This window comes from Dendropsophus ebraccatus, chromosome 12, assembly GCF_027789765.1.
Source record: "Dendropsophus ebraccatus isolate aDenEbr1 chromosome 12, aDenEbr1.pat, whole genome shotgun sequence".
In the NCBI taxonomy this organism is placed as follows: Eukaryota; Metazoa; Chordata; class Amphibia; order Anura; family Hylidae; genus Dendropsophus; species Dendropsophus ebraccatus.
The window spans coordinates 87,030,308-87,055,496 of record NC_091465.1 but is presented as its reverse complement, the minus strand read 5'-3'; the positions used below and the strand labels follow the sequence as shown (position 1 = coordinate 87,055,496).

At 44.9% G+C, this 25,189-nt stretch overlaps 1 protein-coding gene and 1 long non-coding RNA gene across 4 annotated transcripts in view; one reads left to right on the top strand and one right to left on the bottom strand.

The window, feature by feature from the left end:
- Positions 1 to 1,999: 1,999 nt before the first annotated feature.
- The window catches only part of LOC138770140 (uncharacterized), a 181,352-nt gene continuing 158,162 nt past the window's right edge, over positions 2,000 to 25,189 (bottom strand). For all 3 annotated transcript variants that reach the window (XR_011359406.1, XR_011359408.1, XR_011359407.1), the window contains 4 exons: positions 15,077 to 15,280; positions 11,512 to 11,622; positions 5,513 to 5,749; positions 2,000 to 2,411 (listed from right to left, as the gene is read on the bottom strand). This is a non-coding gene — a long non-coding RNA (uncharacterized lncRNA). The remainder of the gene's footprint in view (positions 2,412 to 5,512; positions 5,750 to 11,511; positions 11,623 to 15,076; positions 15,281 to 25,189) is intronic.
- The window catches only part of ANO7 (anoctamin 7), a 41,839-nt gene continuing 28,215 nt past the window's right edge, over positions 11,566 to 25,189 (top strand). Inside the window, exons 1-9 of the mRNA XM_069949077.1 lie at positions 11,566 to 11,691; positions 13,900 to 13,908; positions 15,148 to 15,253; positions 17,039 to 17,214; positions 18,313 to 18,420; positions 19,181 to 19,317; positions 22,366 to 22,423; positions 22,502 to 22,612; positions 24,851 to 25,016. Coding sequence (XP_069805178.1) covers positions 11,566 to 11,691; positions 13,900 to 13,908; positions 15,148 to 15,253; positions 17,039 to 17,214; positions 18,313 to 18,420; positions 19,181 to 19,317; positions 22,366 to 22,423; positions 22,502 to 22,612; positions 24,851 to 25,016 — 997 coding nt within the window. The remainder of the gene's footprint in view (positions 11,692 to 13,899; positions 13,909 to 15,147; positions 15,254 to 17,038; positions 17,215 to 18,312; positions 18,421 to 19,180; positions 19,318 to 22,365; positions 22,424 to 22,501; positions 22,613 to 24,850; positions 25,017 to 25,189) is intronic.

The window sequence follows — 25,189 nt, the reverse complement described above, 5'->3', positions numbered from 1 at the left end:
ATGATGTGTGATAGGGATGATGGAGGTGATACATGATGTGTGATAGGGATGATGGAGGTGATACATGATGGGGGTGATACATGATGTGTGATAGGGATGATGGATGTTTGTTGATGTTGGTGTAATAACACGTACCTTAAAACACAACATAAACTTCCCAAACCGGAATATCTCTGCCAGGAATCTGAATATGTAATAAGTGTTTGTGAGGCCTCATTAGCGTCTATGAGCGCGGTGGGCGGAGTCAGCGGATCTGTAGCCGCCGTCACCTCCATTACGTTTTGCTCAGGGTTTCAATCAGATAGAAGAATGATAAGAGGAAACAATGCCGCCATTCCTGCTATCAGATTCCTGACTATTACAGCGGGAGGGTGACAATCCAGTGCTGGGTGTAGTATCACACGTCACTCACCGGGACAATGGAGGCCGGAGACACAGTCTGGGCCAGGTAAACAGAGGAAACACAGCCTGATAATCCGGCATCCAGCACTCCAGAGAGTCTGATGATCCGGCATCCAGCACTCCAGAGCCTGATAATCCGGCATCCAGCACTCCAGAGCCTGCTAATCCGGCATCCAGCACTCCAGAGCCTGCTAATCCGGCATCCAGCACTCCAGAGAGTCTGATAATCCGGTATCCAGCACTCCAGAGATTCTGATAATCCAGCATCCAGCAGTCCAGAGCCTGATAATCCGGCATCCAGCACTCCAGAGCCTGATAATCCGGCATCCAGCACTCCAGAGCCTGATAATCCGGCATCCAGCACTCCAGAGATTCTGATAATCCGGCATCCAGCACTCCAGAGATTCTGATAATCCGGCATCCAGCACTCCAGAGAGTCTGATAATCCGGCATCCAGCACTCCAGATATTCTGATAATCCGGCATCCAGCACTCCAGAGAGTCTGATAATCCGGCATCCAGCACTCCAGAGATTCTGATAATCCAGCAGTCCAGATATTCTGATAATCCGGCATCCAGCACTCCAGAGAGTCTGATAATTCATAATCCAGCACTCTAGAGCCTGATAATCCAGCATCCAGCACTCCAGAGCCTGATAATCCGGCATCCAGCACTCCAGAGCCTGATAATCCGGCATCCAGCACTCCAGAGCCTGATAATCCGGCATCCAGCACTCCAGAGATTCTGATAATCCGGCATCCAGCACTCCAGAGATTCTGATAATCCGGCATCCAGCACTCCAGAGAGTCTGATAATCCGGCATCCAGCACTCCAGATATTCTCATAATCCGGCATCCAGCACTCCATAGAGTCTGATAATCCGGCATCCAGCACTCCAGAGATTCTGATAATCCAGCATCCAGCAGTCCAGATATTCTGATAATCCGGCATCCAGCACTCCATAGAGTCTGATAATCCAGCATTCCAGATATTCTGATAATCCGGCATCCAGCACTCCAGAGAGTCTGAGAATCCGGCATCCAGCACTCCAGAGCCTGATAATCCGGCATCCAACACTTCTGAGCCTGATAATCCGGCATGCAGCACTCCAGAGAGTCTGATAATCCGGCATCCAGCACTCCAGAGAGTCTGATAATTTATAATCCAGCACTCTAGAGCCTGATAATCCGGCATCCAGCACTTCTGAGCCTGATAATCCGGCATCCAGCACTCCAGAGCCTGATAATCTGGCATCCAGCACTCCAGAGCCTGATAATCTGGCATCCAGCACTTCAGAGCCTGATAATCCAGCATCCAGCACTCCAGAGCCTGATAATCCAGCATCCAGAGCCTGATAATCCGGCATCCAGCACTCCAGAGCCTGATAATCCGGCATCCAGCACTCCAGAGCCTGATAATCCAGCATCTAGCACTCCAGAGCCTTATAATCCAGCATCTAGCACTACAGAGCCTGATAATCCGGCATCCAGCACTCCAGAGCCTTATAATCCAGCATCCAGAGAGCCTGATAATCCAGCAGTCCAGAGGGTGTAATAAAATCAGATACACAACTCAGGAGACAGTATCACACATAGTATTACATACAGTAGGTCATCAAACAGTATCACACATAGTAAGATTAGCTATAGTAGGTCATCAGACAGAATCACATGATAGGATTAGATACAGTAGCTCAGCAGGCAGTATCACACATGATAGGATTAGATACAGTAGCTCAGCAGGCAGTATCACACATGATAGTATTAGATACAGTAGCTCAGCAGGCAGTATCACACATGATAGGATTAGATACAGTAGGTCAGCAGGCAGTATCACACAGGATAGGATTAGATACAGTAGCTCAGCAGGCAGTATCACACAGGATAGGATTAGATACAGTAGCTCAGCAGGCAGTATCACACAGGATAGGATTAGATACAGTAGCTCAGCAGGCAGTATCACACAGGATGGGCTTAGGTTCACTGGGTTAGCAGTATATGAATGCAGTCACTGTAAGAGACAGCAATAAATATCTCTAAATCAATGAGAAAAAAAAAAGAACATCACCACCATCATCACCACCATCACCCCCATCATCATCACCATCATCACCATCACCACCATCATCATCACCATCACCACCATCATCATCACCATCATCACCAACATCATCACCATCATCACCACCATCATCATCACCATCATCACCACCATCATCATCACCATCACCACCATCATCATCACCATCATCACCAACATCATCACCATCAATAATGTCCTCAAATATTTACAGGAATCCGTCACCTCGTAAAATAAAATTTACATTAATTCACAACAAAGCATCACAATCCCTGTATAAGCCGTCAGCCTGTAACACATCACACACATCATACACATCACACACACCCACATTGTTTCTTTTATGGGAAACAAGTATCTGTCAAATCCATCTCCAAATACCCATCACCCATCCCACATTATACACCCCACATCTATCCCATCACCCATCCCACACTATACACCCCACATCTATCCCATCCCCCATCCCCCACTATACACCCTACATCTATCCCATCACCCATCCCACACTATACACCCCACATCTATCCCATCCCCCATCCCCCACTATACACCCTACATCTATCCCATCACCCATCCCACACTATACACCCTACATCTATCCCATCACCCATCCCACACTATACACCCCACATCTATCCCATGACCCATCCCACACTATACACCCCACATCTATCCCATCCCCCATCCCCCACTATACACCCTACATCTATCCCATCACCCATCCCACACTATACACTCTACATCTATTCCATCACCCATCCCACACTATACACCCTACATCTATCCCATCACCCATCCCCCACTATACACCCTACATCTATCCCATCACCCATCCCACACTATACACCCTACATCTATCCCATCCCCCATTATACACCCCACATCTATCCCATCACCCATCCCACACTATACACCCCACATCTATCCCATCACCCATCCCACACTATACACCTCACATCCATCCCCCACTATACACCCCACATCCATCGCACACTGTACACCCCACACTATACACCCCACATCTATCCCATCACCCATCCCACATTATGCACCCCACACTATACACCCCATCACCCATCCCACACTATACACCCCACATCTATCCCACACTATACACCCCACATTATACACCCCACATCTATCCCATCACCCATCCCACACTATACACCCCACATGTATCCCATCACCCATACCACACTATACACCCCACACTATACACCCCACTTCTATCCCATCACCCATCCCACACTATACACCCCACATCTATCCCATCACCCATCCCACACTATACACCCCACATCTATCCCATCACCCATCCCACATTATACACCTCACATCCATCCCATCACCCATCCCACACTATACACCCCACATCCATCCCACACTATACACCCCACATCCATCCCACACTATACACCCCACATCTATCCCATCACCCATCCCACACTATACACCCCACATGTATCCCATCACCCATCCCACACTATACACCCCACATCTATCCCATCACCCATCCCACACTATACACCCCACATGTATCCCATCACCCATCCCCCACTATACACCCTACATCTATCCCATCACCCATCCCACACTATACACCCCACTTCTATCCCATCACCCATCCCACACTATACACCCCACATCTATCCCATCACCCATCCCACACTATACACCCCACATCTATCCCATCACCCATCCCACATTATACACCCCACATCTATCCCATCACCCATCCCACACTATACACCCCACATCCATCCCACACTATACACCCCACATCCATCCCACACTATACACCCCACGTCTATCCCATCACCCATCCCACACTATACACCCCACATCTATCCCATCACCCATCCCACACTATACACCCCACACTATATACCCCACGTCTATCCCATCACCCATACCAAATTATACACCCCACATCTATCCCATCACCCATCCCACACTATACACCCCACATCCATCCCCCACTATACACCCCACATCCATCGCACACTGTACACCCCACACTATACACCCCACACCTATCCCATCACCCATACCACATTATACACCCCACATCCATCGCACACTTTAGACCCCACATCTATCCTATCACCCATACCACACTATACACCCCACATCCATCCCACACTATACACCCCACATCCATCCCACACTATACACCCCACACTATACACCCCATGTATATCCCATCACCCATCCCACACTATACACCCCACATCTATCCCATCACCCATCCCACATTATACACCCCACATCTATCCCATCACCCATCCCACACTATCCACCCCACATCCCCCACAGCCATCCCATCACCCATTCCATACTATACACCCCACATCCCCCACAGCCATCCCATCACCCATCCCACACTATACACCCCACCCCACAGCCATCCCATCACACATCCCCCACTATACACCCCACCCCACAGCCATCCCATCACACATCCCCCACTATACACCCCACAGCCATCCCATCACACACTATACACCCCACATCCCTACAACCATCCCATCACCCATCCCACACTATACACCCCACCCCACATCCATCCCATCACACATCCCCCACTATACACCCCACAGCCATCCCATCACACATCCCACACTATACACCCCACATCCATCCCATCACCCATCCCACACTATACACCCCACCCCACATCCATCCCATCACACATCCCCCACTATACACCCCACAGCCATCCCATCACACATCCCACACTATACACCCCACATCCCCACAGCCATCCCATCACCCATCCCACACTATACACCCCACATCCCCACAGCCATCCCACACTATACACCCCACCCCACATCCATCCCATCACACATCCCTCACTATACACCCCACAGCCATCCCATCACCCATCCCACACTATACACCTCACACCCATCCCACACTATACACCCCACAGCCATCCCATCACACATCCCCCACTATACGCCCTCCGCTGGGGTTTGCTCTCTCTCCACACTATACTCTCTTGTGGATATGGACTTGGTCCTTACCAGTGATCTCTACTGCAGCGTCTATTTTCTATTACTGGGAAGGACCTCTCTGCCCCCTAGTGGTCAGATCCTGAATACATGTAGTACTGACATCCTTTCGGTCTTCTCTACGGATGAGTCTTCATGAGATTCTCATATGTTATTGAGAAACTTCACAGAAATCAGCAAAAAAAATGTTCTGTCTTTTCTTAGTTGTAGAAGTGTGATAGGAGGAGATCATTGCTGAGAATCTGCTACCTGGAGATGGGAAACAAGGCCAAATACATGTTATATGAAGCCAATAGATGGTATAGGAGGCCAATATATGGTATAAGGGGCCAATAGATGTTATAAGAGGACAATATGTGGTATAGGAGGCCAATAGATGGTATAGGAGGACAATAGATGGTATAGGAGGACAATATATGGTATAGGAGGACAATAGATGGTATAGGAGGCCAATAGATGGTATAAGGGGCCAATAGATGGTATAAGGGGCCAATAGCTGGTATAGGAGGCCAATAGATGGTATAGGAGGACAATAGATGGTATAGGAGGACAATATATGGTATAGGAGGCCAATAGATGGTATAGGAGGCCAATAGATGGTATAAGGGGCCAATAGATGGTATAAGGGGCCAATAGCTGGTATAAGGGGCCAATAGATGGTATAGGAGGCCAATAGATGGTATAAGAGGACAATAGATGGTATAAGGGGCCAATAGATGTTATAAGAAGAAAATAGATGGTATAGGAGGCCAATAGATGTTATAAGGGGCCAATAGATGTTATAAGAGGACAATAGATGGTATAGGAGGCCAAAAGATGTTATAAGAGGACAATAGATAGTATAAGAGGCCAATAGATGTTAAAAGCGGACAATAGATGGTATAGGAGGCCAATAAATGGTATAAGAGGACAATAGATGGTATAGGAGGCCAATAGATGTAATAAGAGGACAATAGATGGTATAAGAGGACAATAGATGGTATAGGGAGCCAATAGATTGTATAAGCGGACAATAGATGTATAGGAGGCCAATAGCCGGTATAAGGGGCCAATAGATGTTATACGGGGACAATAGATGTTATAAGAGGACAATAGATGTTATAAGAGGACAATAGATGTTATAAGAGGACAATAGATGTTATAAGAGGACAATAGATGGTATAAGAGGACAATAGATGGTATAAGAGGACAATAGATGGTATAAGAGGACAATAGATGTTATAAGAAGAAAATAGATGGTATAGGAGGCCAATAGATGTTATAGGAGGCCAATAGATGGTATAGGGAGCCAAAACATTGTGGTAATTGCTACTGGTTAGCGTTGTTGTGTAGTGTGGTGACGCCAGTGCTAGTCCAGCACACAGGTGTGATGTTGGTACCTGCTTTGTTTTGTATGGCTGGCTGTATTCCCCAAAATGGTCGGTAGCCTTCTGGGTTTACTGCGGGTCCTTTGGGCTCTTGTCACGACTGTTGGTACCGCCAACCACAAAAGCGGAAAAATAACCCAAGGTGTGCAGTAGTGTGTGTATAGGTGCGAACAGAGGTAGACAGAGTCCCGTGTGTTTGGTAGAAAAATAGAACAACTTTACTTTGTAAATCTGGCAGGATAACAGTACACGTTTCACAGGCAATAATCTTGATACAGACTTGAGTGCTTAACTTAGTGCTTGAAAAGAGCAGAAGTAGTGGTAGTGCTTTGTAGAAAGTAGAGAGAAGAGGAGAGGAGTTTGCCAGAGGAGCCCTGAGCCCAGTGTAGCCTTGTACTCTGCAGGAACATTGGTAGATATCTTTAGTGAAGTGAAGTGATACTCGTAAACACGTTTAGACTATGTCTGACTGCCTTCTGCCACTTAGTGTCGTAGAACCCGTCCTAGGTGGGTAGCACAAGCCCCAGACGTGGTTATCTGGGTGTAGACCTTTTCTTTACGGGAGCTTTGTCCTACTGGGATCATTTCCTATTGCTTCAGGAGTCTGTCCTGAACTTTGTAGACGTGTCTTTGGTGTGGGCTAGGGTGTTCCTTGGTGGCTGCTCTTCCTTACTAGTTGCTTAGCACTGCATAGTGTAAGTAATAGTTGCTTGAGAAGAACACTTAAGGGGAGATTTATCAAACATGGTGTAAAGTGAAACTGGCTCAGTTGCCCCTAGCAACCAATCAGATTCCACTTTTCATTTTCCACAGAGTCTGTGAGGAATGAAAAGTGGAATCTGATTGGTTGCTAGGGGCAACTGGGCCAGTTTCACCTTACACCATGTTTGATAAATCTCCCCCGTAGTCTATATATACCCAAGCCCAGATTTATCAAAGGGTGTAACAATTAGACTGGTACAAACAGCCCACAGCAACCAATCACAGCTCAGCTTTCAGCTCTGCTAAAATGAAAGCTGAGCTGTGATTGGTTACTGTGGTCAGTTTGCGCCAGTCTAAATTTTGCACCCTTTGATAAATCTTCCCCCGGTCTCTAACTGCATCTGTTCACACTGTCTCTGGTCTAAACTGAACTGACTTCCTCCCACACAGAGCTAACTCCTCCAACAGGGGGTGAGTGTAGAGAAAGGCTATAGAAGATAGGTAGAAAAGAAAGAGCAACTCCTAGTGGTCAGCACATAACACATGGGACGCATAAACAAGTAACCCTTTACCTCCTTTAGCTGTGCAATAGGACTAATACATATGTAGAACAGTGACGCCTAGTGGGAAAACTTAAAATACCTAATCCACCACTTAATGTGAGAACTTTTAGACAGGTGCATAAAAGAAACACTAACAGTGGGACACCACAAGATGTTATAAGGGGCCAATAGATGGTATAAGGACCCAAAAGATGGTATTAGGGGCCAATAGATGTTATAAGGGGTCAATAGATGGAATAAGGGGCCAATGAAGGCTATAAGGGGCCAATCGATGGCCATTGCTGCTGTGGTCGATGTTATCAATGATCTAGAAAACTATGGATGTTTATATGATGGGAATTCTAGGGTGTGACCAGAAATCTAAAGGCAGAAAGTAATTCCAGCAGCATGTGATGTGATAGTGCCGCCACCGCTGCCCTGCTACATCCTGCACCTCCAGCTCTGCCATCTATCACATATATGGAGAAGACAGGATTATGTGCCTGCTTCCCCTTCATGCTGTCCCAGCTACAGGAATACCACATTTAGCTGCACAGGACTGTACAATGTGACATGTGATAACGTATATGAAGTATATGGCATATTGGGGGGGGGGGGGGGGGGGTCAGGCTCCTGCACATGGTGGGGACAGGTAGGTGACATACAGCAGCCTATAGCTCAGCATCCTCAGTGCAGTAATGGTGAGGGGGGAGGAGGGCAGGCTGCACTGATCTCTCCTCCTACAGCTGAGCTGGGAATTCTCCGCTGCCAATATCTCTGCAATTACTGCGCTCTCCCCCAGAGACAGGACTGCAGCAGCCGCATCTCACACCCATCCATGCTGGAGCCCAGGTGAGGAGGATGCTGCATGCCACCCCCAGCTTCTATCCCCCTCCACCAGTCTGCAGCCCCTCATCTGTCACCTCCACCCCAATTTATCTTCTTTCATAGACAGAGGGGCTACATACGGTGCCAGATACAGACCCCCACACACACAGTGCCAGATACAGAACCCCTCATACACTGCCAGATACAGACCCCCCATACAGTGCCAGATACAGAGCCCCCCATGCACTGCCAGATACAGAACCCCCCATACACTGCCAGATACAGACCCCCCATACAATCCCAGATACAGAGACCCCCATACACTGCCAGATACAGACCCCCCATACAATCCCAGATACAGAACCCCCCATACACTGCCAGATACAGACCCCCACACACACAGTGCCAGATACAGAACCCCTCATACACTGCCAGATACAGACCCCCCCATACAGTGCCAGATACAGAGCCCCCCATACACTGCCAGATACAGACCCCCCATACAGTGCCAGATACAGAGCCCCCCATACACTGCCAGATACAGAACCCCCCATACACTGCCAGATACAGACCCCCCATACAATGCCAGATACAGACCCCCCATACACTGCCAGATACAGACCCCCCATACAATGCCAGATACAGAGACCCCCATACACTGCCAGATACAGAAACCCCCATACACTGCCAGATACAGACCCCCCACACACAGTGCCAGATACAGAACCCCTCATACACTGCCATATACAGAGCCCCCATACACTGCCAGATACAGAGCTCCCCATACACTGCCAGATACAGAACCCCTCATACACTGCCAGATACAGACCCCCCCATACAGTGCCAGATACAGACCCCCCCCACACAGTGCCAGATACAGAACCCCTCATACACTGCCAGATACAGACCCCCCATACAGTGCCAGATACAGAGCCCCCCATACACTGCCAGATACAGAACCCCCCATACACTGCCAGATACAGACCCCCCATACAGTGCCAGATACAGACCCCCCCCACACAGTGCCAGATACAGAACCCCTCATACACTGCCAGATACAGACCCCCCATACAATGCCAGATACAGAGACCCCCATACACTGCCAGATACAGAACCCCCCATACACTGCCAGATACAGAGCCCCCCGTACAGTGCCAGATACAGAGCCCCACACACAGTGCCAGATACAGACCCCCCATACACTGCCAGATACAGAGCCCCCTTAAACAGTGCCAAATACTGAGCCCCCCATACAGTGGTAGGTACAGAAACCCCCATACAGTGCCAGATACAGAGCCCCCCATACATTGGCAGATACTGAGTCCCCTCCCCCATACAGTACAGTTTACAGGACCCCCATACAGTACAGATTACAGGACCATCATACAGTACAGATTAAAGGACCCCATACAGTATAGGTTACAAGGCCCCCTTACAGTACAGGTTAGAGGACCACCATACAGTACAGATTACAGGGCCCCCATACAATACAGGTTACAGGACCCCCATACAGGTTACAAGTTCAGGTTAGAAGACCCCCATACAGTGGTAGATACAGAAACCCCCATACAGTGCCAGATACAGAGCCCCCCATACAGTGCCCGATACTGAGTCCCCTCCCCCATACAGTATAGGTTACAAGGCCCCCTTACAGTACCGGTTAGAGGACCACCATACAGTACAGATTACAGGACCCCATACAGTATAGGTTACAAGGCCCCCTTACAGTACAGGTTAGAGGACCACCATACAGTACAGATTACAGGACCCCATACAGTATAGGTTACAAGGCCCCCTTACAGTACAGGTTAGAGGACCACCATACAGTACAGATTACAGGACCCCATACAGTATAGGTTACAAGGCCCCCTTACAGTACAGGTTAGAGGACCACCATACAGTACAGGTTACAGTGCCCCCATGCAATGCAGGTTACAGGACCCCCATACAGGTTACAAGTTCAGGTTAGAAGACCCCCATACAGTGCACATTACAGGACCCCCATAAAGTACAAGTTACAGGGCCCCCATACAGTACAGGTTACAGGGCCCCCATACAGTACAGGTTACAGGGCCCCCATACAGTACAGGTTACAGGACCCCATACAGTACAGGTTACAGGACCCCATACAGTACAGGTTACAGGACCCCCATACAGTACAGGTTACAGGACCCCATACAGTATAGGTTACAAGGCCCCCATACAGTACTGGTTACAGGGCCCCCATACAGTACTGGTTACAGGACCCCATACAATACAGGTTACAGGGCCCCCATACAGTACTGGTTACAGGACCCCATACAGTACAGGTTACAGGACCCCATACAGTACAGGTTACAGGACCCCATACAGTACTGGTTACAGGGCCCCCATACAGTACTGGTTACAGGGCCCCCATACAGTACTGGTTACAGGACCCCATACAATACAGGTTACAGGGCCCCCATACAGTACTGGTTACAGGGCCCCCATACAGTACAGGTTACAGGGCCCCCATACAGTACAGGTTACAAGACCCCTATACAGTACTAGTTTTGCATATATGGAGTATATGTGACTTGTCTTGACTCACCGTCTCTCTGTACCTTCAGCCTCCATACCCTAGGTAGGTGGCAGAGTAGCGGACATGTCTCGGAGGAAGCTCTCAGACTGGTCGGATTTGGACACCAGTTCACTGGTTGACCTGGAAAGAGAGGGAGAAGAAATACTTGGCGAGTCCCCAGGATCCGGACATAACATTGGCGCAGGATATGTAAGGAGTAATGTGTATGTGTGTATATATATATATATATATATATATATATATATATATATATAGTGGTGCCTTGGATTACAAGCATAATTGGTTCCGGCACGAACAAATCCTCTCTTAAACCAACACAAATTTTCATTGATATGCAGACAATTGGTTTCACACCCCAAAATAATGATTTTTTATTCTGAATAACATGTAAAACTAATGAAACAAACATTTAGAAAGCTGGATATGTGATATATAAGTTACTGTACAGTATAGCAGCATGTGGTGTATAATGTATAGTAACTGTATAACCCTGATAACACAGCAGCTGGATATGTGATATACAAGTTACTGTACAGTATAGCAGCATGTGGTATATAATGTATAGTAACTGTATAACCCTGATAACACAGCAGCTGGATATGTGATATATAAGTTACTGTACAGTATAGCAGCATGTGTTGTATAATGTATAGTAACTGTATAACCGTGATAAGACAGCAGCTGGATATGTGATATATAAGTTACTGTACAGTATAGCAGCATGTGGTGTATAATGTATAGTAACTGTATAACCCTGATAACACAGCAGCAGCTGGATATGTGATATATAAGTTACTGTACAGTATAGCAATCAGCATGTGGTATACAATGTATAGTAACTGTATAACCCTGATAACACAGCAGCTGGATATGTGATATATAAGTTACTGTACAGTATAGCAGCATGTGGTATATAATGTATAGTAACTGCATAACCCTGATAACACAGCAGCAGCTGGATATGTGATATATAAGTTACTGTACAGTATAGCAGCATGTGGTGTATAATGTATAGTAACTGTATAACCCTGATAACACAGCAGCAGCTGGATATGTGATATATAAGTTACTGTACAGTATAGCAGCATGTGGTGTATAATGTATAGTAACTGTATAACCCTGATAACACAGCAGCTAGATATGTGATATATAAGTTACTGTACAGTATAGCAGCATGTGGTATATAATGTATAGTAACTGTATAACCCTGATAACACAGCAGCTGGATATGTGATATATAAGTTACTGTACAGTATAGCAGCATGTGTTGTATAATGTATAGTAACTGTATAACCGTGACAATACAGCAGCTGGATATGTGATATACAAGTTACTGTACAGTATAGCAATCAGCATGTGGTGTATAATGTATAGTAACTGCATAACCCTGATAACACAGCAGCTGCTGGATATGTGATATATAAGTTACTGTACAGTATAGCAATCAGCATGTGGTGTATAATGTATAGTAACTGTATAACCCTGATAACACAGCAGCTGCTGGATATGTGATATATAAGTTACTGTACAGTATAGCAGCATGTGGTGTATAATGTATAGTAACTGTATAACCCTGATAACACAGCAGCTGGATATGATATATAAGTTACTGTACAGTATAGCAATCAGCATGTGGTGTATAATGTATAGTAACTGTATAACCCTGATAACACAGCAGCTGGTTATGTGATATATAAGTTACTGTACAGTATAGCAGCATGTGGTATATAATGTATAGTAACTGTATAACCCTGATAACACAGCCGCTGGATATGTGATATATAAGTTACTGTACAGTATAGCAATCAGCATGTGGTATATAATGTATAGTAACTGTATAACCCTGATAAGACAGCAGCAGGTTGTAGATACAGGATAGAACTGCAGATCCCCATAATGCAGTAGCAGAGTACAACAGGCTAAAATAAAGCAGCAGGGCTGCTGTCAGAGGTCTGTGTGGTCACAAGATCACAATGGGAAAGGGGTGTGTTCATCATGGACCAATCAGGAAGTGAGAATCACAGAGCAGGGCAGGAGGACAGTGACAGCTGCTATTCTATACAGCAGTGTGTATAGCAGAGTGTAAGTGCAGGCATAATATAGCAGCAGTGTGCATAGCTTAATGTGAGTGCAGGCACATTATAGCAGCAGTGTGTATAGCTGAGTGTGAGGGCAGGCACATCATAGCAGGAATGGAGAGGATGGGAAACACCAGGGCTGACAGAGACTGACAGACTGCAGGAAGGAATAGGCAGGACATATGTGGGCACATACATGCAGCGCTCTGTGTCCAGGGAGAGAGGGATTACTGCTATGGAGAGATTACCTCCACAGTCCTGTCCCCTGATGTAAGCCCCAGCCTGAGGTGGATCTGCTATGATTTGGAAGGTGAGGGAGACTTCCTGGGTCAGAGTACAGTGCTGTAGACCCCGCTATGCAGACCATGCCCCTCCTCCCCTCCCCCTCCCACCCAGTACAGGGAGCTCTTACACCAAAGCAATGCTCTTAAACCAAGTCACAATTTTGAAAAACTGTGATCTCTATTTGTAGAACGCTCTCAATCCAATTTATTCTTAAACCAAGGTACCACTGTATATATATATATATATATATATATTATGTGTGTGAAAAAATTAGAGACAGCCAGAGCCTGGTGTACATGAGACTGCTTAAGGGGGTACAGTAAACAACATGGCTGGCAGGGGTACTGTAAATAACATGGCTGGCAGGGGTATGGCAAAGAACATGGCTGGCAGGGGTACAACAAACAACATAACTGGCAGGGGTACGCTAAGTAACATAGCTGGAAGGGTATGGTAAATAACATGACTGGCAGGGGTACGGTAAGTAACATAGCTGGCAGGGGTGCGGGAAATAACATAGCTGGCAGGGGTACGGTAAATAACATAACTGGCAGGGGTACGCTAAGTAACATAGCTGGAAGGGTATGGTAAATAACATGACTGGCAGGGGTGCGGGAAATAACATAGCTGGCAGGGGTACTGTAAATAACATAGCTGGCAGGGGTACGGTAAGTAACATAGCTGGAAGGGTATGGTAAATAACATGACTGGCAGGGGTACGGTAAATAACATAGCTGGCAGGGGTACTGTAAATAACATAGCTGGCAGGGGTACGGTAAATAACATAGCTGGCAGGGGTGCGGGAAATAACATATCTGGCAGGGCAACGACAAAGGGATTTCTACCCGGTGTAAGATGCTTGCTCTGGCCATGCTACAAAATGACCACTAGGAGGCAGCAGAGCACACAATAGAGATTATTACTAGAGATGAGCGAACCGGGTTTGGGTTCGAGTCGTATTTGATTAGCTGGGGCTTCTGAACTTGGATAAAGCTCTAAGGTTGTCTGGAAAACACGGATACAGCCAATGACTATATCCATGATTTCCACATAGCCTTAGGGCTTTATCCAAGTTCAGCAGCCACCGCTAATCAAATGCCGAAAGTTCGGGTTCGGATCGACTCGAGCTGCTCCAGGTTCTCTCATCTCTAATTATTACAAATTCATGCAGCAGGCTCTCTCACTTATGCTGTAATATACTATATATTAACCTGATGCTGAAGTGAGAGGGAGGGGGGGCGATGACTTCTGACTACTTTATTTTCACATGTTCTCTGCACAGTATGGAGAGGAGGAGGAGGATGAAGATCCAATATACATCCCATGTACAGAGCTCTACAGGACTCAGTACAGCGGCAACTTCTTCAAAGACGGGAAAACCCCAATTGGTGAGTGAGATCAATGGAACTGGACCCCTGTAAAGGGAAGACTGGAAGTGGTACTGTGCACTGCCCATATATACTGAGGATTACACCCAGCATACAGGACAGGAGAAGTGGTACTGTGCACTGTATATATATATACTGAGGATTACACCCAGCATACAGGACAGGAGAAGTGGTACTGTGCACTGCCCATATATACTGAGGATTACACCCAGCATACAGGACAGGAGAAGTGGTGCTGTGCACTGTATATATATATACTGAGGATTACACCCAGCATACAGGACAGGAGAAGTGGTACTGTGCACTGTGTATATATACTGAGGATTACACCTAGCATACAGGACAGGAGAAGTGGTGCTGTGCACTGTATATATATATACTGAGGATTACACCCAGCATACAGGACAGGAGAAGTGGTACTGTGCACTGTGTATATATACTGAGGATTACACCCAGCATACAGGACATGAGAAGTGGTGCTGTGCACTGTATATATATATATATATATATATATATATATATATATACTGAGGATTACACCTAGCATACAGGACAGGAGAAGTGGTACTGTGCACTGCCCATATATACTGAGGATTACACCCAGCATACAGGACAGGAGAAGTGGTACTGTGCACTGTATATATATACTGAGGATTACACCCAGCATACAGGACAGGAGAAGTGGTACTGTGCACTGTATATATATATATATATATATATATATATATATATACACTGAGGATTACACCCAGCATACAGGACAGGAGAAGTGGTACTGTGCACTGTATATATATATATATACTGAGGATTACACCCAGCATACAGGACAGGATAAGTGGTACTGTGCACTGTGTATATATACTGAGGATTACACCCAGCATACAGGACAGGAGAAGTGGTACTGTGCACTGTATATATATACTGAGGATTACACCTAGCATACAGGACAGGAGAAGTGGTACTGTGCACTGTATATATATATACTGAGGATTACACCTAGCATACAGGACAGGAGAAGTGGTACTGTGCACTGCCCATATATACTGAGGATTACACCCAGCATACAGGACAGGAGAAGTGGTACTGTGCACTGTGTATATATATATATACTGAGGATTACACCTAGCATACAGGACAGGAGAAGTGGTACTGTGCACTGTATATATATACTGAGGATTACACCCAGCATACAGGACAGGAGAAGTGGTACTGTGCACTGTATATATATACTGAGGATTACACCCAGCATACAGGACAGGAGAAGTGGTACTGTGCACTGTGTATATATACTGAGGATTACACCAAGCATACAGGACAGGAGAAGTGGTACTGTGCACTGTATATATATACTGAGGATTACACCTAGCATACAGGATAGGAGAAGTGGTACTTACTGTGCACTGTATATATATACTGAGGATTACACCCAGCATACAGGACAGGAGAAGTGGTACTGTGCACTGTATATATATACTGAGGATTACACCTAGCATACAGGATAGGAGAAGTGGTACTTACTGTGCACTGTATATATATACTGAGGATTACACCCAGCATACAGGACAGGAGAAGTGGTACTGTGCACTGTGTGTATATATATATACTGAGGATTACACCCAGCATACAGGACAGGAGAAGTGGTACTGTGTACATATATACATGTATGTATATACATGTATATACATGCAGAATAACAGCAGATACTGAGGATTACCTAGAGAAGTTTTACTGTGTATGCCATCATTATTACGGACATTGTACTGAGACACTCTTGTCTTTTTGTAGACTTTGTCCTGGTTTGGGAGGAGAAGATTCCATCCAAGAAGCAGAAGATACAGAGCTCCTCCAAGGGGTCTGAGCAGCGGGGACATGGAGGCAAAGTGCGGGGTAAAGCTGCTTATGAGAATTACCGAAGACGCTTCCACCGCAACCTGCTCAAGGCCGGAGTCCTGTGTGAGAAGGTGAGACCCTACGAGTGGTAACCAAAATCTCACCATATCTGGCCTCATCCATCCTCCCTCCTATACACTGCAGTCGTCCTGTCCCCCTTGCAGTAAAGCCCCCATCGTATGATCCCCCCCCCCTCCCCATGCTTCACAGTGAGGACTCTGTTTTTCGGGTTGTTCTCATCCTTCTTCATCTATCAAACAGGGCGAGTGGAGTTGATACCAGAAAGTTGTATTTTAGTCTCATCTGATCACATGACCTTCTTCCATGTCTCCTCTCCATCATCCAGATGGTCATTGGTGACGTGACATGGGCCTAGACATGTGCTGGTGTGGGCAGAGGGACCCTGTGTGTCCTGCAGGATTATAATCCATGGCACTGTAGTGAGTTACTGACAGTAATCTATGAGACTGTGGTCCCAGCTCTCTTCAGGTCAGTGACAAGGTCTTTCCCTGTAGTTCTGGGCTGACTCCTGACCTTTATCAGAATCCTCCTTACCCCACGAGGTGAGATCTTGCATGGAGACCCAAACCTAGGAAGGTGATAGTCATCTTGTGTTTCTTCTATCTCCTAATAATTGCACCAATAGTTCTTTCCTTCTCCCCAAGCTGCTGCCTATTGTCCTGTAGCCCATCCCAGCCCTGTGCAGGTCTACAGTGTTGTCCCTGGTGTCCTTAGACAACTCTTTGGTCTTGTCCATGGTGGAGAGGTTGGAGTGTGATGAGTGTGAGGACAGGTGATTATTATACAGGTAACGGGATGACACGGGTGCAGGTCATCCAGGTAATGAGGGCGAAGGAGGAGGAGCTTCTTATAGAGAAATAACAGCTCTGTATGCGGCAGAATTCCTGCTGGTTGGTCGGTGACCAAATCCTTATATCATGGAATAAAATGGTAAATAATTGTGTATAAATCCTACAATGTGATTATCTGGAATGTTCTATAGATTCTGTCTCTCACAGGTGAAGATCAGACACTTACTATCCTCACTATATATGTGATATATCCAGTAATAGATCAGCTATATGTGATATATAGTAACAGATCCCTTCTGTTATAATGCCTGGCAATATGGATGATGGATATTATAACAATGTCCATGTCTCCCACAGGAGCAGACTCTCAGCGAGCGAAGATCTCTGCACTACCTGAAACTTAGCGCCCCCTGGGACGTCCTGGTGTATTACGCTGAGGAGCTGAGCATGAGGGCGCCCCTCCAGGTCTGTATATACTCGTCTCTACCTCGGGAGCTGTACTTTACTACTCTGCAGGTGGGCCTGTCAGCTGAGGGGCCCCAAAGTGGTTGCCCTGCCAGTGATCCTGGTAGAGACAATGGCAATAAAGTGTCACAGATGTAACTTAAAGGGGTTGTTTGCAGAAAAAAAATCTTTCAAATCAACTGGTACCAGAAACTACCAGAGATTTGTAATTTCCATACTTATCAGCTGCTGTATGTCCTGCAAGAAGTGGTGTATTCTCTCCAGTCTGACACACTGCTCTCTGCTGCCACTTCTGTCCATGTCAGGAACTGTCCAGAGCAGCAGCAAAGCCCCATAGAAAACCTCTCCTGCTCACCAGACTGGAGAGAATACACTACTTCCTGCAGGACATACAGCAGCTGATACATACTGAAAGATTGGAGATTTTGAATAGAAGTAAATTACAAATCTCCAGCACCAGCTGATTTGAAAGAAATTTTTTTGGCTGAACTACCCCTTTAAAAAATCCTGGATTTTCACCACTAGGTGAAAGCTGAGGGCTGTGTATATAATGAGCTGGTATTACCCTATATACAAGGATAGAAAACGTCTACAACTCTTGTTTTGTTTTGATATGTGACCCCTATATAGTCAGCAGTAACATTCATTATCCATCAGGGTGGGAGACCTCTGCTGTCCCTTTCATCTCCATGGGGAGGGGGGACCATCATGGCTCCTGAGCAGGGTCACAGATCCAGCCATGTCTTGTCTTCTCCATCAGGCACAGCCCAATCCAGACAGCAACGCATCGGACAGATTCCTGCAGAGGCTGCTGCTCCCCAACCCCATGTACCAGCACGTCCCCAATAAACCGCTGGACTACTACACCTGCGCCTTCCGCAAGTCCAAGCTGCAGAAGTGAGTGCGGACCCAGAGGCCAATGTACATGTTTATATATGTATATACAGAGAGAACCTCAAAGGCTAATCTATCTGTAGTATATATATACATCTATACACAGAGAGAGAAAGAACCTCAAAGATGAATCTATCTGCAGTATATACCGTATTCATGTAAATACAGAGAGCGAGAACTTAAAAGACTAATCTATCTGCAGTATATACTGTATACATGTATATACAGAGAGAGAGAGAGAGAGAGAACCTCAAAGACGAATCTATCTGCAGTATATACTGTATACATGTATATACAGAGAGAGAGAGAGAGAACCTCAAAGACTAATTTATCTGCAGTATATACCGTATACATGTATATACAGAGAGAGAGAGAACCTCAAAGACTAATCTATCTGCACTATATATACACATGTATATACAGAGAGAGAGAACCTCAAAGACTAATCTATCTGCACTATATATATACATGTATATACAGAGAGAGAGAACCTCAAAGACTAATCTATCTGCAGTATATACCGTATACATGTATATACAGAGAGAGAGAACCTCAAAGACTAATCTATCTGCAGTATATACTGTATACATGTATATACAGAGAGAGAGAACCTCAATGACTAATCTATCTGCACTATATATATATATATATACATGTATATACAGAGAGAGAACCTCAAAGACGAATCTATCTGCAGTATATACCGTATACATGTAAATACAGAGAGCGAGAACCTCAAAGACTAATCTATCTGCAGTATATACTGTATACATGTATATACAGAGAGAGAGAACCTCAAAGACTAATCTATCTGCACTATATATATATACATGTATATACAGAGAGAGAACCTCAAAGACTAATCTATCTGCAGTATATACTGTATACATGTATATACAGAGAGAGAGAACCTCAAAGACTAATCTATCTGCACTATATATATATACATGTATATACAGAGAGAGAACCTCAAAGACTAATCTATCTGCAGTATATACCGTATACATGTATATACAGAGAGAGAGAGAGAACCTCAAAGACTAATCTATCTGCAGTATATACCGTATACATGTACATACAGAAATAGAGAACCTCAAAGGCTAATCTATCTGCAGTATATACCGTATACATGTATATACAGAGAGAGAAAGAACCTCAAAGACGAATCTATCTGCAGTATATACCGTATACATGTATATACAGTGAGAGAACCTCAAAGACTAATCTATCTGCAGTATATACTGTATACATGTATATACAGAGAGAGAGAGAGAGAACCTCAAAGACTAATCTATCTGCACTATATATACACATGTATATACAGAGAGAGAGAACCTCAAAGACTAATCTATCTGCAGTATATACCGTATACATGTATATACAGAGAGAGAGAGAACCTTAAAGACTAATCTATCTGCAGTATATAGACATGTATATACAGTGAGAGAGAACCTCAAAGACTAATCTATCTGCAGTATATACCGTATACATGTATATACAGGGAAAAAAGAACCTCAAAGACTAATCTATCTGCAGTATATACCGTATACATGTATATACAGGGAAAAAAGAACCTCAAAGACTAATCTATCTGCAGTATATACCGTATACATGTACATACAGAAAGAGAGAACCTCAAAGGCTTATCTATCTGCAGTATATACCGTATACATGTATATACAGAGAGAGAGAGAACCTCAAAGACTAATCTATCTGCAGTATATACCGTATACATGTACATACAGAAAGAGAGAACCTCAAAGACTAATCTATCTGCAGTATATACCGTATACATGTATATACAGGGAAAAAAGAACCTCAAAGACTAATCTATCTGCAGTATATACCGTATACATGTATATACAGTGAGAGAGAACCTCAAAGACTAATCTATCTGCAGTATATAGACATGTATATACAGTGAGAGAGAACCTCAAAGGCTAATCTATCTGCAGTATATACCGTATACATGTATATACAGTAAGAGAGAACCTCAAAGGCTAATCTATCTGCAGTATATAGACATGTATATACAGAGAGAGAGAGAACCTCAAAGGCTAATCTATCTGCAGTATATACCGTATACATGTATATACGGAGAGAATCCCCTCACATGCTTATCCCCTTGCGTGTTGCGTGTTGAGTTATTTGGAGGGCACAGTGATTTTACACCAGCTGTATACTTACTGACCACTTTACATTGCATCGCAGGGGCATACCCTTAGTGTCCCATGAATATTCACAAAAAATGTGCTGCAATCCTCATCTCCAGTATAAACTATTATAATAGAGAGTATAAAGACCACATCTACAGATATATCATCACTGATCCTGTACTGATCCTGAGTCACATCCTCTATTAGGGTATGTGCACACTACAGAATGGCAATGGAATCGCCAGTCCGCAAGTGGGTGTGAGCTGCTGAATCCGCGACGGGTTTTCCATCGCAATTCCGTAGTGTGCACGTACCCTTATATTCCAGAGCTGCACTCACTATTCTGCTGGTGGGGTCAATGTGTACATACATTACATTACTGATCCCGTACTGATCCTATTACACGAATGATTATTGGCTGTATTCAGCCGATATTGGCCATTACGTCCAATAATCGTCCTGTGCAATAGAACACAATAGAACATAAAAGGTGTCGGCTGGTCGTTATAGACACTTGTCTTTCAACACGTTAAAAGACAAACGACTCATATAGCAGCGATCTGCTGCCGTCACTCCGTGGAACAGGAGGCAGCAGATCGCTGCTATATGCTATGGGCTGCCCGGACGATCCAACAGTCACCTAGGCAGCCCCCCCCCCGGCTCTCACCCGATTGCTGTTGCCGCGGGTAATAGCTGACGTTTGTTTACTCCTCTCACTCGCCCTGTGTAATAGGGGCTTTACATCTTGTATTATACCCCAGAGCTGCACTCACTATTCTGCTGGTAAGGTCACTGTGTACATACATCACATTACTGATCCTGTACTGATCCTGAGTTCCATCCTGTATGTTTTCTGTGTATTCTGCGGACTGTTAATCATTCTTCTGCCTCTCAGGTTTCTAGGCAGTGAGTGTCCATCCACGTACTTCAGTAACACACAGAGGAGTCGCATTGTAAGTAGATCTGTAGCAGTGCAGGTGTCACTCGCTGCTGATCCCTCTGGTAACCCTCCCCCTCTTGTTCTGGTGCAGCTCTATGAGATCCTCTCACGTACTCTCTATGGAAAGCGTAAGCACGCAGAGGTTGGTGTGGAGCGGATGGTAAAGGAAGGGATATACACAGCAGCATTTCCCCTTCATGAGGTAAGCAGCCAGGAACAACCAAGAATGAAGAATTGTGGGTAAATTCTGTGTTTTTCCAATATGGCCGCCAACTCCCATATCTCCTGCTGCTACCTAGTGTCCTATCAAATAGTCTATTACTTTGTGTTCACAGCTCCTGTGCAGAGCTATGTGTCTCCATAGCAACAGACTACAAATAAACCCTGTGTAGTCTGACCCAGCAGCCACACTCCCTCCTATCTGTCCTGTACTTCTTACTGCCATATATTAGGTGGTTTAGCTGCAAGTAATGGAGAGATAGCCTCCCCATTAACTTATACAGTTTGTTTACTGTCTATTACTATAGAGACTTACAATTTAATTCAATTAAAAAATATCCAGTCTTCCAGTACTTATCAGCTGCTGTAAGCTCTCCAGAAAGTAGTGTATTATCTCCAGTCTGACACAGTGCTCTCTGCTGCCACCTCTGTCCATGTCAGGAACTGTCCAGAGCAGCAGCAAATCCCCATAGAAAACCTCTCCTTTGTTAAAAAAAGGTGACTGAAGAAGCCCAGATACTGTCTAAATACGAAATTTCCTGGATTGGTAGGGTGGCCTCCTGTAAAATGTTTCTATTGTCCCGATTCCTATATGTGTTTCGTACTGTCCCAATAGCTCTACCTGCCCGCTTTTTTTACTAAAGCCCCAAAAATTATTAATTCCTTTGTTTGGGCAAATAAGAGATCAAGAGTTGCCACAAAAATTTTGTTCAAACATAGAGGAGTTGGAGGGCTGGGTGTCCCCGAAATAAAAAGTTATTATATTGCCTCTATGGTAGCGGGAATTAGAAAATGGTGGCAAGCAAACTCCTCCGCTCCATGGATACAAATAGAATCTAATGAAGTAGCCCCACTCAGCCTTAACCATGTTATGTTCCTCCCTTTCTGGAAGGGACTACGCTTTGCCTGTTCTAACCCTTTAGTCCTAGCGTCTCTCCAAGCTTGGAAACAGTACCACATTTCCTCAGACTCCAACACTGAACTCCACCCCTCTGTAATCCCTCTGTCATTTATTGAAGCAAATTTACCAAATCTTTCACTTTCCGAATGGAAAGCTAAGGGTCTAACCACCACAGCACAATTCTATGAGGCTGATCTTCTCCGCCCTTATCAAAGTCTGCAGGATGAATTTAATATACCAAAAGAAGACTTCTACAAATTTTTAGAAGTAAGACATTTTTTGCAAAAGCTGAGACCTTCAGGAATAAGGGCGGAGAAAACTGTATTTTTATTCTTATTTTCTAACAAAAAAGGCCTGCGTGCTACATATGAGCAACTAAATAACCTTTACAAAAATGCCGCCCTTGTGTACTTTGGCAGTGCCCTATAGTGAAACTGTATTGGGACTCATGTATTACAATCATTAATAGAGTACTACAGGTGCAGCTGCCCCTGGGGCCCCACATGATCCTTCTTTTCTTGGATACCCACTCTATTCCTCCCACAATCAGACCATTAGCTTGTCTACTATTCATACATGCAAAAATAGTGTTAGCCAGATACTTGAAAACTTGTAACCTCCCTCCGGAAAATGAGTATATAACTGCAGTAAACTCATCTTTCCATTTTGAAAAAGGTTTTAACATATGGCGCTGGCTCAACTCAACCTTTTCTACGTAAATGGGATTTATGGATGGAATCATCATACTGTACACACACAATAAGCAGCTCACATATGGGCTTTGAGGAAATGTACACTATATTATAATATATTATTTTTCTCTCTTTACCTTGTATATTATCTTTACTGACAAACCAGTATACTTTACACCAATTTTCTCAGGAGGTGCTACACCTAATGTCATTCTACCATGCTGAATGTATGTTACCACAATTTTATATCTATATAATATACTGAATGTAATTCCTGTTGTTTCTAAACGTTAACTATACTGTTGGCACTAAAGTCAGTGCGTATAGATTTTCTCTTTTGTAATTTGTTCTTAAAAAACCTAATAAAAACATTGAACCAGAAAACCTCTCCTGCTCTGGACAGTTCCTGACATGGACAGAGATGGCAGCAGAGAGCACTGTGTCATACTGGAGAGAGTACTCCACTTCCTGCAGGACATATAGCAGCTGATAAGTACATGAACACTTGAGATTTTTTAACAGAGATAAATTACAAATCTCTGGTATGTTCTGGAACCAGTTGATTTAAAAGAAAAAAGGTTTTGGCAATAAATCTATGATTCTCCTCATGATTCTCTACTCCGTACAGGGCCCTTATGAGCTTCCAGAGTACGAGGTGGCCGCAGAAAGCCTGAACCCGCGCCAGATCCTCTACCAGTACTGGTCGCGCTGGTCCCAGTGGTATAAGTACCAACCCTTGGACCACATTCGGGAGTATTTTGGGGAGAAGGTGGCTATATACTTCGCCTGGCTGGGTACATCTCCTATATTAAGCTGATCTAATCCTCATCCTAATTATCACTCATTTGTCCCGTTGTTGTAATGTCATGTAGTGCACACTGGGTGGCGCCACAAGTACAGCCACACCTGATCACACACTGAAGAACATGGTAGCAGCGTGTGCAGCTGAGGAACACGGCTCATATCA